General features: G+C 34.9%; 1 protein-coding gene across 1 annotated transcript; it reads left to right on the plus strand.

Annotated features, from left to right (window-relative positions):
* The first annotated feature begins 10,144 nt into the window (after positions 1–10,144).
* Positions 10,145–15,872, plus strand: LOC140335746 (gamma-crystallin 2-like). Its single transcript, XM_072418658.1, has 3 exons — positions 10,145–10,353; positions 10,884–11,132; positions 14,050–15,872. Exons 1-3 carry the CDS (start codon positions 10,294–10,296, stop codon positions 14,323–14,325), a joined length of 585 nt encoding a protein of 194 aa, XP_072274759.1. The 5' UTR covers positions 10,145–10,293; the 3' UTR covers positions 14,326–15,872.
* Positions 15,873–16,166: the final 294 nt, after the last annotated feature.

Raw genomic sequence — 16,166 nt, forward strand, 5'->3', positions numbered from 1 at the left:
GTTTCATGTGTTCTTAAGACTTTTTTCTAATGCTCATTACAGTTTAGAAATTTTAAGGGACTCTGGAATAACCTTGGAATATTCTTTTGTTGGTCCCTTTGGGCAATTAACATATACTGTACACCAAAACAGAATTATTTGTGCTCGAAAAATTAATAGAATCTGACACTTTTGGTTATGTTGATTATTCTTCTCACCCCATCACTCACTATCCCATTGCGCCACTGAGCCAATGTCTCACATTTTCTGTATCTCCCATCCTTCCCCTCTTCCATTGTCCATTCCTAACATTTGCTTTGTGTAAAACCTCCAGCACCTTGCACCTCTTACTGTCTATGGCCCTGATCCAGTTTTCTGACAACTGCTCTGTTGGAGCATTCTTAAAGATTTTCCTGTTCTTTCTCTCTCACTGACAGTTGTGTTTGTGTGTTCCCCTGGCTCCCATATTCTTCGAAGTTGTAAATTTCCACTTGTCACAGTGGGCCTGATTTATTTAAGCTATCTATTACTGGAGAAGATAGATTATCATTGGAGAACCTGAGTTATCTGGCAAACCTGGAATGGATCTGGTCCAGGATTGAAAACTAATACCAAATGATTATTAAAAAATCTATTTCAGGTTTGCAGGGTTACCCAGGTTCTCCAATGTTAGTCTATCTTCTCCAATCTTAAAGAGCTTTATTACATCAGGCCCACAGTGATGAGTGAAAATTTCAGATGTAGCAAAAAAAAATGTGAGAAAAGAGTTTATTTAAGGTGTCAGACTATTGATCACTGTTAGTTTATTTGTAAGCCCATCATCTAACTTAACTGAGTACTGCAAAAACTATTTCTATTAAGTATATATTATAACACACTGAGCTACTGAAGAGAAGAGAAAAAAAAGAGCAAAAATAAATTTCAATATAAATTTACATTTAAAGTTTAACTCTGGGCACTAAAGGCTCAATTAAATATCTGCCCCAATAGCCACATAGGTTTGCGTGTACCAAATCATTTTTGCAAGCCAAATCTCATCTTTTAAATTAAATAGTGACACCATCACTGTGCTGCACATAGACTGTGCAGAGGGAGAAGCAACAGCGATGTGCCTGCACAAACCTAAAGTTTTACTGCACAGATTACTGCACAGATCTGGAAGCATAACACAGAAAACAAATCATGGTTCAAGTAAGAAAATGCATGCTTCTTATATTTAATCATCATTTGTGTCTACTGGAAATCGTATTTAAATTTGACATCTGCCCAAATTGTAGATAAAGTCTGGCTACTTTTCTTGAGAAGTTATTAATTCTCAAAGATCCTTAAATAATACAACAAAAAATAAAGTTGCGTTTCAGTTAGTTTCCAACAGTATAAAAACGCCTGAGGTTCTATTTATAAAACAGAGAATCAGACATTCCCTGGTGGGAATCTTCCATGTGTTTCATTGGTAGTAATCAATTCCTACCAGGGAATGTGTAAAAGAAATGTCAGACTCCCCGTTTTATAAATAAAGCCCCCACTGTTAGATAACATCAGAGAGCTGACAGACTGCAAAGATCTGTTCTTATAAAGCAAATGCTAATACCTTAAAGTTAAACTTGAAAATTAAGTATATGTGGGTTGTTCACAGGAAGGATCCTAGATTGTTAGATATTTGCCAAGCCTGTGGTTATCATTAAATATTTACCAGAGAGAGAGAGAGTGAGAACAGGCTTTTTGGCAAAGTAGATTAGAGATTGTGACTAGTTTATTATGTGATTCAAAAGAAAGAAACATAATATAGTACAAAGTGAATCTTAACACTAACAGAGACCTACTATGCTAGTTCAACATCTAGACATAGTGCTCCTAGGATAAAATATAAAGATTCCATATTTAGTTAGCATACGGAATTTCATTTGCATAAAGAGAATGGTCACATGTCTCTTTTTCTGACGCGTTTCACCTAAAGGGCTTCCTCAGGGATAGAGGAGACTAGGAGGAGATGTATCTGTTATATTTGTCAGTAAGGTTTATGTAGGGGTGTGGAATAAGGACAAAGGGGCTAATCAGTAAAATACATGCAGGTAAGTATTTGCAAGATGAGTATTTAGTTCTTTATAGCTGCAGGCAGTTGAGAAATATTGGAGGGAGGGGGATCCAATATATGTATTTTCTCCCTCTCAGAGTTTAAATGGCCAAGATATTGAACTTAGATCTGTGTAACAAGGTTAATCCATCACACATAACTACTTGGGATTGGTGATGATAATGCCTTAACAGGGGTGAAGTTCACATCTGTAGTGTTATCTAAAAGTTTAACCCTAGAGATACCTTATCCAGTAGACTTTTTCTACTAGAGATGAAGTTTTAGGGTCAGTAGGGATGGTAATTTATAAGGTAAATGCTACAAAGGTTGATTATAAGAAGATTCAATTTTGTAGTAATAATAAACAAAAGGATATGATATCTGCAGTCAGTCAAAGAGCCTGCATAAACCTGAAAAGGTAATTTCTTAATAATAACTATAGATACAGAGGTGGATTTGCATAATCTAAACAAAAAGTTTTTGTTAATGTTTAAAATATTGGCAAAATGTAAAATATTAACAAAGGGGATTTAATGGTGAGGGGCCCAAATAGAAACAGAATTATTTTGTAATGTTGATCAGATTAAAATATTTTTTGTAAAACATCTACCGGTAAGTTTTAGAAAGTGTTCATGATCGGTCATGATACAAGTACAAAATACAAAACAATTCTAGAAATACAGAAAGATGAAAAACTCTACAATGGAATCTATAAATACCTTATAGTTGCCTTACCCACAGTAAAACAAATTGTCTACAATGGAAAAATTCAGTACATTTAGGGAGAAATGTTGGGGAATATAGACTTAGTGCTGTCAAAATTGGCACCAAGGTAAATATTGTCCCCAAAAATTGGTATATAGTTTAGTTTCAGAGATGGCTAGACTGAGAATGATTTAGCGTATAGCTACAGTTAGGCTTAGGGACACGGATTGTAAAGTTAAGCTAAAGGGTTATTACTAGAGTTATATTATAGAGTTAAAGGGTTATTATTAGAGTGTTTTTACTAGAAAAAAATTGTCAGGGGTTTTCCAGTTAATAGGAAGTTGTAAGAAGTACAAAGCTTTCAAAGATGACCAAAAGGTAATAAAATACTGGTATAGATTTTAAACCTTCCTATTTACTATGGAATATTTTCCACTTTACTATCTGTTCTGTCTGACAGCTATCAGATAAACAGGGAATATTCAGATCTTTCCTTCCTGTTATGTGTAACCTCACTCAGTTAATACAGAGTGATATAAAATATCCCACATTGGTTGTAACCTTTCCCATTCTGTACAAACTGGACTAGTGTTTTGACTTTTCATTAGATTTAATATCTGGTATATTGCTACTCAGCAATGCTTTTGAGGCTAAAAGGCCTGCCTCAAACCATCTGCAATACGTTTTGGGCAAAAGAAACAAACAACAACACATTTAAAAAATAAATTCTGCTGCAACAGAAAAGAATCTGCAAAATATGTGTATATATATATATATATATATATATATATAGTATTGTGTTTATAATAAAAACAAAAAAATGTGTAATGGTTGGTGCTGAGAGGTAAAAAGGCATTGCACATCACTATTAATTCTTCATCCTAACTCTGAACCGTTGCTTAGGGCAGTGGTCACCAAACTTTTGGCCCTTACGGGCCAGTAAAGTTACTTTTACTTGTGTGTCAAGAAAAAATAGTTATTTTTCAAAAGGCATATTTCTTTGCTTCTCCTTGTAAACCTGTGTATAAACATGAATGTGTGAATTTCAAAATTGTGTGTCATGAGTTACTCAGAAATCTCACAACTGGTAAAACTTAACAGTTAGCAATTAAAATGATCACTTAACCCTCTGGTACAATTGGCTTCATACCAATGACTACTCCTTAATGTCGTTGAATTAATCTGCTTTATACTGTGCTTCTCTTTTGTTATGAATTGCTGGGTTATAGTTAATAAGTGCTCTGTGTTGTCACTGTTTATGATCTTCATGGTTAATATCTTGTTTTCTAATTTTTTCTTTTTGTGCTGTTTACCAAATCCTGCAACAAAACTAAAATTAAAAAAAAAATAGCTGTTTGCCCAATTAGTAAATGCCACATCCCAACGGCAGAACAGAGCAAGCCAGAAAAAGAACTGGACCTTTAAGGCATTCAACACCGAATATTCAACACATTAATAATTTAAAACCATACTTTATTGCAAAAAAAAAGATTACATTTATATAAAAAACAGTGTCAAATAAATGCAAATCTTGGATGGGTCTCAATAAATCAAATGTTCAATGCATTTCACAGAAATATATGCCACTTCATCAGGAACATATATTGATACCTAAAATCATACAGTACAATATACACATACGCCTACGTATGCAAAAAAGTGAAAGAAAAAGTGCCGATTTCACTGTGTGAGATCGCCATCTTTTTTTGTTTTAATGACAGAAAAGACACTCCTGCGCATACCTGTTCTCGGAGCCCAAGACTCCTGGAATTCGTGACGCATACATGTATCCCAAGAGGCTCTGTGCTCCCATTCAGTCTTTACTGCCACAGTGGTACTGACAGAAGAAGGGCTTTGCCTTTTTTTTTCCTAAATATTTTTATTATATCTAAAATCTATTGTTTGTATAATATTTAAAATATTGAAAAACAAAAAAAAACAAATCAAGTCCCGGAGTCAAATCTGCAGACGCTGAGGTGTGAGGGACTGAGCAGCAGGTGGGGTGCCTGTTACAAATAGCTGGCCCTTCTTTTAACCCCAATTTCTTTTTATCAGTAGAGAAAAAGGAAATGTAAGATAAGTGGGGGACTCTTTGGTCCTTATCCCCCCCCCCCACCTAAACTTCATAACTCCTATCATGCCGTGGTGCCCTGTCACATATAAATGTCCAATTATTTTCTTTGAACCCCAATGTTTCCTGAATGGGGAGCTGTAGTTATATTAAAATTTAGGTGCAAGTGGGGAACTAACTACCCACCCAGGGCACTCCAAAAGACAATTTATCTTAGATGGCATCCCATTTCTCATACAAATACAAAAAAATAGCACGGTGGGCATACACCAGCATACCAGGACTTTTAAGGTTAAGTTTACATAATCAAATCCACATATAATATAAAACCACATTTCTACTTTTATTAAAAAATTAACTATTAAAACATGTGATACAAATGCAAAATATCTAAAAACACTATAACTTGTTGCGAATATAATGCTCAAAAAGATCTCCCAGTGGAAGCCTCATCAAATGAGTTATTCCAATAAACAAGATACAGTGTTTTTAGATATTTTGCATTTGTATCACATGTTTTGTTTTAATAGTTAATTCATTAATAAAAGAAAAAAATGTGGTTTTAGATTATATGTGGATTTGATTATGTAAACTTGACCTTAAAAGTCCTGGTATGTTGGTGTATGCCAACTTTGCTATATTATGGAAAGAATTTAATAGTCTATTCTATTTTCCCCAAATTGTTGGTCTCCAATTTATTAGCCCTCACACTTTTTTGGACTTAATAAGTCCAGTTTTACATTTATTTTAAAAACATTTTTACAAGGAAACATTAGATCTGGCAGAAGTTATTTTAAACCTAACAAAACTTTTTAATGTAGTTTTACAAGTTGTGCCACTAGATGTCAGTAGTAGACTAATATACCTCCCCTGACATTATAAAAACTTTGATAAGGTGCTCAAACGTAAAATGTAAAAAGTTAATAATCGTGATAGATCATATTTATTTTATCCAAAAATACAAAGAAGACATGAGAAAAAAATTTGTGAGAGTAGAATTTGTGTAATGAATGTTATATTTTTTCACAATTTAAAAAAACTTTATGTACTGAATTAAACAAAAATAATGTAAAAAATGATATTCTATATGTATAAAGACTTAAAAAAATTAACAAAAATTGTATTAAAAATAGAAAAGTCCATTTGTTTAAAATGTAGCATTTTTCCGCAGTGTCACGATATTCTTTTTTATGCTATATTGTTTAACTCCCTATTCATTGCATTCTTAGGAGCATTCACATTAAACAGTTGCTAAACATTTGCCAGCAGTTATTATAATTAATAAACAGTATTTATGTAGCAACAACATATTGCACAGGGCTGTACATTAAATAGGGGTAGCAAACAACAAACAGATACAAACAATAACACAGGAGGAAGAAAGGACCCTACCTAGAAGAGCATTTAAAGGCCATTTCATAGATATTTGCCATCAGTGAAAAAAAAAAAAGAAATCATCAATGTTAGTCAACAACTATTTATCAATGAAAAAAAGGTGCTTCACTGGTTTTGCATATTTACCATATTAAGCCTAGATATGTATATATAAAAAAAAATGCCAGAGGAAAAAGATAGATACATTCACTCTTTAGATTCACTGGGATTCACTCTGCATGTTCAGGCAGGTTTTCATCTATAGATAACCAAACAATCTTGTTCATTCACAACCTTGGCAAGACAAATGGCCAGTAAATCTGAATTGTACATTGGTGGCTTTTCTCCTTGTATTGTTCATTGCCAATCTTCATTGTCTATTCTAATTCCCAATGGGCAGAGAGTCTTTTATAGGGTAACATTTAAAAATCACAAATTCTTTAAATAACATGCTTAAGGAATACCTTAAAGCAGTACCTGGCCTAGAAGGTCTGTGGGTTCAGAGCCCCTCATGTCAATACTTGCCCACATGTTACTTAACAGCTTTGTGGGGAACTCGGTTTCTGTGAGTGTATCAATGAGTGAACATGATGAGTGGATGCTTGTTCACTGAGTTATAAATATAGAACAAAAAGTACAAGAAAGCAATTGCAATTACTGAAAAATCGATGTAGGGTAAGTGATGTCTGGAGTATGAATTTTATGCTTGGGCAAATATAGTTGAATGTCATTTGAGACTAGTTTAGACAGGTAAAGATGGGTGAAAAGTACGTTTTTTTTTAATTGAAAAGCCAATTAGGCATGAGAGATGGGCAAAAACATGGGTGAATGATGGCTTAATTGGCTGGCTAAAGATTTATAAATAATCACCCTATGTATTAAAGTAGTGCCTCCATGTGTTACCTTCTAATACATTTTCTAATTAAGTATGAAATTTTGTATTAGTACTTCTATGTATCCTTGAACAAGCTCTGAATTGATGTATTGTGTCTTTACTATACAGTTTGATATAACGTTCCTGGTCTGTCCCCCGAGGAAGCCTGCCGGCAAAACGCGTTGGGTTACAAGACGTTTTTGTGCTGTTACTTAATCAGTGTTCGCTATGTCTATTCAGTTGGTAAAATATCCCATGACTTCCAATGGGAATGTCTACAAATAAAAGTTGTGTTTTCATGTGATTATTTATTTACAATATAATCTTTGATTTGCCAGACAAAACCCTAGCTTTATTCTGTCCTTCCTTTTGCCTGCTAGTGAATATTTAGCCAATATGCCAAAAACATTTATTACATCAAACTTATTCTAAAATTTATATGAATATTAAAATAATTTCTCAAAGGCAGCAAACATGTCAGCTCCAGAAACCTGTGATATTGCCATAAGACCTTGAGTTATGAATGTTCATTATTTGTTCTATGCTATATGTAGGGCCTACACCCATCATTTTACTAAAGACTTCAAAAACTTAAGTAAAAATGTTAGTATTTTTTAATGTTTTAATTATGCTATTTTATGTTAAACATATGATGTGTATCTTCTGCTTTCAGTTTGGACGTTTTTATTGTAATTTATTGATATGCACCTGAAAACAAAAAGTGAAGATTTGTTGTATTATACAAAATATCTGGAAATATGTCTTATACCTAATTAGCATTTTGAAAAATATCTTTTTTTTTACATTTCTGATTACACCTAAAAATAGCAGTGCACTCCCAACATGGGACTGAATCTATGCACTGTCATTCTTAAAGTATTAAATCTGTGTATCTGCAATGTAAGATCACCTAAAGCACTGTTACCCCTGACTGCTAATCTCATGAAAGTTGGAGTGAGATTTAAGGATGTACTAACTAATATTTTAATATATTCCAATTGTAAAAGATCAAGAGTCTTTAGGTGGCCCCTGTGACAGCAGAAGAAAAGCCCAAATTCTCTACCGTAGCCAGTCTCAGCTAAGGTTCCATGGAACCCCAGGGTTTTCCCAGAGGTTGGTTGGGGTTACTTGAGCCGTGGCTAAATGAACTCCCAATTGATGATGCCTACATAGTTCTGGGGTCAACACCACTTGGTCACCATTTTTATGATTCTAATGATGTTTTTAGTTGTATATAAAAGTGTTATTCTAACCACAGTTGTGCGGTGGCATTCTTTTTACTGGTCACCAATTTAAGACACCTTTTTCCCCTCTGATCCCAATAAATTGGTTTTAGTAGGAGTTACTAAAGACCTGAAAATTATTTCAAGGGTTCATCTGGGGTAAACAGGTTGAGAAAGTCTGCTTTATTAAGATGGCTGCATCCTCAAAAGACATTCATTAGAACAAGGCATGGCAACCCAGTGATGAAGAAAAGATTATCAGCAGTAAGCCCATATTTAATACCACGCATAATACCAGTAACTAGTTTTTTTTTCACTTTTTTTGTGCCTCTTTTGAATGCGATGTTCACAGTAAAGGTCCTCCTTAAAACTCCCAATGTGTTTCCTTTGTTTGGTTCCATTGGGAATGTTGGTGCTGTTAGATCAATAATATAGTTTTGTTTTGTATTTTGTAATTAGAATTAAAAAAAAAAAAAAACAAGATTAAAAATAAAAGGGCACTCCACACATGTCCTGGGCAGGTAGTGGTATGAACTCAATAAGCCTGATTTCAAAGACTGGAGAAGATTTACTTGGATGGGTGATCCAGCAAGCCTGAAATGGATTTCCCAGACATCTTTTGCCATTAGTTGGTAAAAATGCTTTTATTCATGGACCAGATCCATTTCCGGTTTGTTGTATCACCCAGGTTCAACTATGATAGTCTATCTTCTCCAGTCTTACACACCTTTGATGAATCAGGCTCAATATTTAAATGACAGATCTAGAGCATAAATGTCATATCCTATCCAGAGTCAGATCGAGTAACATACTACTGATGGCCCTGCAAACTACTAGTTACACAAGTGTGCAGTCAGAAAAGTGCGTTGCATTTCCACATTTTGAAATCTATTTTGAGAAGTGTTAGATTTTCTTTTCACTATTTTGGAGAACTAGAAACTCAAAAGCCTTTATGAGTTTAACATAAAAAAAAAATTTGTTTTGTACTATGAAAATTATGTCCTAACTTTCCCTCCCAGAGAGAAAGAAAAATTCTCTAACAAGAGGAAAAAAAGCCTAATTGAAGGTTCCCCCTTTATTTGAGTCTCAGTGATAATTGTAAAATATACCCCATTATCAATAATTACAGATGAGACATCATATTGCCTTATTTAAAATCATTGGAGTCTATTTTTAAAAGCAGTAAATCTGACAATGACTAAACATTACGATTGGGAATGAATCACTGCTATTGCAAACGCGGGCCTGGGAGATTCCCAGTAGAGAACGTTTGGTGAATGTTGGACTTCATGCTGTTATGGGTAAGAAATTTTAGTTATTTGTTTTTTGCATTCCCTACAAACTTTAGAGATAGGGAACCCAAAGTAGGTAGGCTAATGACACACCCTTTCCATGCCCCTGTTATATAAACAATAAACGGATTAGTAACAAAAATCATTGGTTGACCCAAAACATATTTTCCCTACTGCTTTCCCTCTTTAAATTGATTAATGGTCTAAATTAAAAGTTGGATGAAAGGATGACACTTTTAACACATAGGTAATAGAACAATGGTTGCTTACCTGGCCATACTCTGAAAGGATCAAAACAAAGGTTAGATCACTGGAGGTAGAACATGCTGAATTTTGGGAATCACACGACCACTTCATTGTTGAACACAAACAATGGCATGTGACCTTTTATGCTATGCATGAAAAACCCAGGCCATGTGGTTACTTCCAGCTTTTTCTATTTGTTCTTTTTGTCAGATTTATTTTTTTTCTATGAATTGCATCATATACCTGCATAGAATACTTATGTTTATAGCAATCAGAACCCTTTAAATCAGTTCTCTCAAAGTTAGTAGTATTGTTGTCAAAAGAAAATTGTAGATGTATATACATTACAAAACACAAAGCAGGACTATCATTACCTGACAATATGTTAGCTGGTCTCTGTTGTATAGTCTGTGCAATGTATATAAAGAGAATTCACTGCTCTGTGATGTTCTTTAATGGTAACAGACTGCTTACAGCTTTTATTTTTTGTATTGCCCCGGGTTCAACAAAGCAAGGTAAAGAGATGTTTTCTATTTTCTTTATTTGTGTTTCTAATAAAACATCATTTATGCAATACTAATTCTGAATTTCAGAAAAACTGTAACTGAGGTTTTATGCTTTTAGGTCTGTTGGTTTAATACTATGTGTATATGTATCTTTATTTAATGTAGATATAATGAGGATATTTTGTAATTGTTTATCCATTCATGCGCCATATTTCATTTTAAAGTGTAAAAATGTTTCTGATAAAGTTTTATCCAAATTCTAGCATAGCAAAAAGTCTTGAGACACCACCACATTTTTTTCTGTTTCTACACACTTGTGTAAACTGTTGCTCTACCTGATAGAACAGTCCTTGTGATATCTGTCCCTGAGTTGACAGGAGAGAAAGGTTTGCCTGATCACGATGTCCCTTTGTATGGTGAGGATGACCTGAGCTCACTGGCTTTACCTTTTATTGAATGGAAGCAGCATGGCCTATACTAAAAAAAATATTTGCACATTGTATAATCACTATGATAACATGATTATTTATAAATGACAGATGCAGATAATCTTCTACGAAGACAAAGAATTCCAAGGCCGATATTATGAGTGTACAACTGACTGTCCTAATTTCAGCTCCTACTTGAGTCGGTGTAATTCTATTCGAGTTGTACAAGGAGGTTGGATGATTTATGAGCGGACAAACTACAAGGGCTTTCAGTACTTTATTAAGCGGGGAGAGTATCCAAATTTTCATGAATGGATGGGATTCAATGATGCTGTCAAGTCCTGCCTTGCAATTCCGCAAGTAAGTCTCACCTTTCCTAATAGGAGTGTATAGTATATTGTACAGTATACTTTTTTGGCATGATTAATTTCATGTAGTCAAATCCCTAAAGTGAAAATCTTTTTGGTTTTAGAAAGCATGGAAAAATGAAAAAACTTCTGTCACATTTATTGTTGCCTGAGTTTTTATTCGTGTTTTGGTGACTGCAGATAGAAAATGAAAACAGTATTCAATAGGAACGAAGGAAGCAATAAAAGCTCAACATGCTCTAGTCTTTTTATAAATGGGCATTACTGCGTCCCCATAGGAGATTGCCCTTCACTTTCCGTTTTGATGAATCACCAAGTCAACAGTATTCTGACAATCTCAGGTACAAGCAATAAGAAATGATCTAACTGAAAATAAACAAAATTATTTTTAATAATATTATTATTTTTAAACAGGATTTATATAGCGCCAACATATTACGCAGGGCTGTACATTAAAAAAAGGTTGCAAATGACAGACGAACACAGACACTGACACTGGAGGAGGGGACCCTGCCCCGAAGAGCTTACAGCCTAGGAAATATGTAGTTAGGGTTATCTTTAACCACTTTAAATCTACGCTAGGAACATGTGCTTATGTGCACTCAACATTTGAGTTTCAGCTGACTTTGGTCAGCTGACATCTCTTGGCAGGGGTCTGTGACTTTCTTAAAGCGGAACTTTCATGAAAAAAATTGTCACAGTCTCAGCTTCCTTCCTCTTTCCAGTGCTGGATGGAACATCAAGTGCCACCATCTTCTTTCTTCTTCCTTCTGGGTTCTTCTTCATATCACCCTGAGCTCACAGTGTGCCGATGAGTTTGGGTAACGTGTCTTCCTGTAAGTGTAAAAAAAGGGCCAATCTTACAGCATATATGTGAGATTGAGAATTTTTTTTTAGAAAAGAGCCTTCTGACGACCCACTGATGAATGATACTACTGTTGGTTTCCCCTTCAGTCCTTACCATCGTGGAAGAAGGAAGAAAAGCATCTAATAACACATTTCTTCAACAGTTAACACCAGTAACTTTTTAAATTGCATGTGTTAACATTTTTTGTTTCATAATTTTCATCAGTTTACACCAATTTACAAAGGTCAACATCAGTGATAAAAATAAACAATGGACCCCAAAAAAAAAAAATGAATATACATACGTCTTCCTTTTTGCCAACAAAAAAAAATTTACCTCATGACATGGACAAAGCTAAATGGGAGTAAAAAGGGGGAATTTACAACACCTTGACTTCCAATTTATTTCCAGTCTTATATCGAATGTGAACATGAACTAAAGAAAAATGGGCAAACACCAACGACCCCACAATACCTTAGCCTCATTACCCTATTTCCATACAGTAACATATATTTTGCAATTTTCCACAATCAAATTTCGGTTATCTAATAAGAAATCCCAGAGACTCAGCCAGCCATTTATTAGTTACTAACTAAATCCTTATTGTGGTGACCAACCCAGCCCCCCCATACTTCCATAATATCCAATGCTGAACCCCAAAAAGGATTACTAATGGATTCCAGAAGGCAATATATTTCTAAATAAAGTAGTTTAAACATTAAAACATGATACAACCCTAAGCTATTAAATAGCCCCACAGTTCCTTTACATCAGACAAAGATTCATTAAAATTGTGACATCTCGTCTACGCAATGTATCGCAGGTAATGAACTGTGGAGATATAACTCTCCATTGTAGAACTACTTGATTCTCTTTTAGACAAGCCACCAAATTTAGGCATATTTCCTCTCTATAGTAATGCACCTGCAAAGGTACAAGCAAAGAGGCAACACCACAAACCCACCCCTCAGCCTATTCCCTCATCCCTCAATCCTACCTAGTGGTGGTATTGTCTTATGAGCCCCCTGGGCACCACCACCCTGTTTCCAGGAACTCACCAGCAATAATGCTTACTGGCACATATGCTTTTCCCACGGGTTGACAAAAAGGAAGGCCCTACACATGCAGAACACAATCCTCTGGGCTGGCTGCAGCTAGTCTTCTCACATGCAGAATTTTTGAACCCCATCCCCTACTTCATATGGAAAAAATATGTTTGTCCCAGAAACAACCCCTCTCACTCATCCACCTGGACTACTTTACACCTATGGGTTACTGGTTATGTTTACCAGATATTTCCCAAACAACTACCACATTTCAATAACTCCCAATCAATGTATCAATGTTCCATCATCCTTAAATAAGAGTCCCTAAAAACCTCTGAGGAAGCCGCAAAGTGAAATGTGTTGGGTAAAGAGACGACTGACTTAAATTCCAATCATATACGTTATGTTTGAGCTGAGCTATGTCTAGTAATATTGCAAATGTCACATTTTATGTATGTATTTGGTACCCCTCATAAGTAAAAACTTTATCCCTATTTGCCATAAAAAGCCTGTATTTTGCCTCTTTTTTCTACATATTGTAAATCAGGGGCTGCCAATTAATATCATGTTCTAATTTTGTTGGAGAATCTGAGCTCTAATAAATTCCTTTATTCCAGTAAGTAAAACGAGAATAATTCTGAATAGAAAATATGTAAATTTTTTGGGCAAAAAATGTAAATTTACATTTAAGCAGGAAAGAAATCCTACACCTCCCTGTACATTTTGCTAAACATAACATATTAAAGTACACATTTAGATTTCAACTTTATTTTACTTTTAATTGCTTAAAATAAAACACGGGTGTTAGGAAGGACATAACCGACTAAGGCATTACAGAAAAATATCAAGATATGTAATGTACCATATTGGTGAATTAGATTTGGTTTAAATGATCAGTTCAATTGTTTTTTGCTTTGTACATTATTTAATGCCTTTTTCAGTAAACTCATACGAGTCCATTCAAATGTAAAACTGATTGTAATAATTTGTTCTTGTTCTGTTTTCTTCTTTTATAGTACAAAGGATCTTACAGGCTGAGGCTCTATGAAAGAAATAATTTTGGAGCTAAAATGTTGGAGGCCATGGATGACTGTCCTTCAGTGTCTGATCGTTTTGGTCATCATGACATCCAGTCCTGCAATGTCTTTGAAGGTTATTGGATTTTCTATGAGCTTACCAATTACAAGGGGCGCCAGTACTACCTAAGACCCGGAGAGTACAGAAGATTTTCAGACTGGGGTGCTCAGAATGCTAGAGTTGGCTCCTTTAGGCAAATTACTGAATTTTCCTAAATCAAATCAATAAAAAAAAAAAGAAAACTACTGGTCTCTTTGCTGCATGCATTATATCTGTACCCAGGTTATATACGAGACAGGGACTGTAGGTTTAGTTGAATTTGTATGTAAGTCGGAACAGGAACATTATTTTATATATGCAATTAGGACAATGTTTGTCCCAACATATTATTAGGCAGCGAGGTATCAGTTACTGTATAAAATCCTCACTGTAAGCTAATCGCAAACAAAGCATTAAAAAAAAAAAAAATCTTAATGAAACCTAGACTTTGATTAATTTCTGGAGCAAGCTGTGCTTGATATGCAAAAATAAACAACTACAGAGATTGTCTTGGTCATTAAAGAGTTACAAGATGCTACAGATCAGCTCAGCTCCTAATATCACCCACAATCTCAGCTGTGTTTAGCAAAAGATTTATTCTGCAAGTCATGCAAACCGCCCCCTCCTCCCATCAAACCCCCAGCAAGCAGGGAATCCCCCGTTCGTATCTAGGAGTCAACCCTATGTCGGATGTCTAACATGGGGACCACCTGTATAATATGAACAAACAGCATAGATAAACACTGGCATTAAAACCCAGTTCCCAAATCTCTGACACAGATGTTTAATTAACAGAGATAAGTAAGTGTTTGAACTAATATGGAAAACTATTAAGTTATAGCAGTACATTTAGTAAAATGTTCTTTATATTTCAATCTTCCCTTTCCCAGAACCAATCCACCCAAGTGTTACACTCGTTCTCTTTGTACCTCTCTATATCGTGAAATATTTGCTGTTACATTAAGGGGTAAGACGAGGAGCAAGGTAGTGGAAGGGTAAGGTAGTAAAGGATGGAGTCAGGGAAGGGTCGGCATAGGGACTGGTGGAGAGAAAATGCTGACATCATAGTCAAAGAGGGCAAAGGGGACAAGGTGAGGGGTAGTGGCATTTTAAAAAGCAGTTTAGTTAAGAAAAAACTTTCCCACCAAATTTGGTATTTGATAGCGGAATAAGGTGTTTTGCAGTGTGACAGTTGGGGTCCTGGAGGGCAAGTGTCTTGGTCTGTATTCATGGGGTGTAGGGTAAACCATCTTTGGTGTGCTGCCCCTCATTCATTTTTAGAAGTAAATTACAGTAGTTGTGTTATAAACTAAAAAAACACATGTAAAGATATAACAAAACAAATATTCTGCATTTTTACAAAAAAAAACTTCTTGAATTCAGTAACAACAAATACCCCTTAAGGATGTGTAAAAGGTGTCTGCAGTTAAAAGATGTCAGCAGTTAATGGCTATGGTCCCTAAGGTGATGCAGGGTGACCAGGGACCAGTGTAGTTTTCCTGGCTGGGAGTAAAAGAGGTTTTTTTTTGCTATTTTGCAGACTTTGCTTTTCAGGACCTGTACCCTTTGTTATACAAAAAAGGAATGGGTTGTGTTATTTTTTTACAGGGGTGGAGTTCTATTGTCATGGAATTAATATTGTTATTGTTAAATGTGTAAGTTTTATGTTATATTTTGTTTGTTTGCTTCACTTCATAATACTTTTGAATAAATGGCTGCTCGCCAATAACTTCCAAAAGGTAGTCAGTGTGGTTTTGTGAAGAAAGTTGGGTGCATTGGTACTGAGTGGTAAGAGGGCAACTTCTAAGTTACCATGGTCAAGCTATTTCTTGTTTGATATATTTTAATTTTTGTCCCTGTGCCATCTAAATTCGTGCCCTTTAAAGGTAATGTTTAGTGATTTTGTAAACACTTTCTTTCTTGTTCAGGATAAAAAAAAAGTCTTGCTCCATTTTCCAACACCTTTTTTCTTCTCAACAGCAACATTAAAATTAGCAAACTGCCAATGTTGCCAAAA

The sequence above is a fragment of the Pyxicephalus adspersus genome, chromosome 7 (genome assembly GCF_032062135.1).
Source record: "Pyxicephalus adspersus chromosome 7, UCB_Pads_2.0, whole genome shotgun sequence".
Lineage (NCBI taxonomy): Eukaryota > Metazoa > Chordata > Amphibia > Anura > Pyxicephalidae > Pyxicephalus > Pyxicephalus adspersus.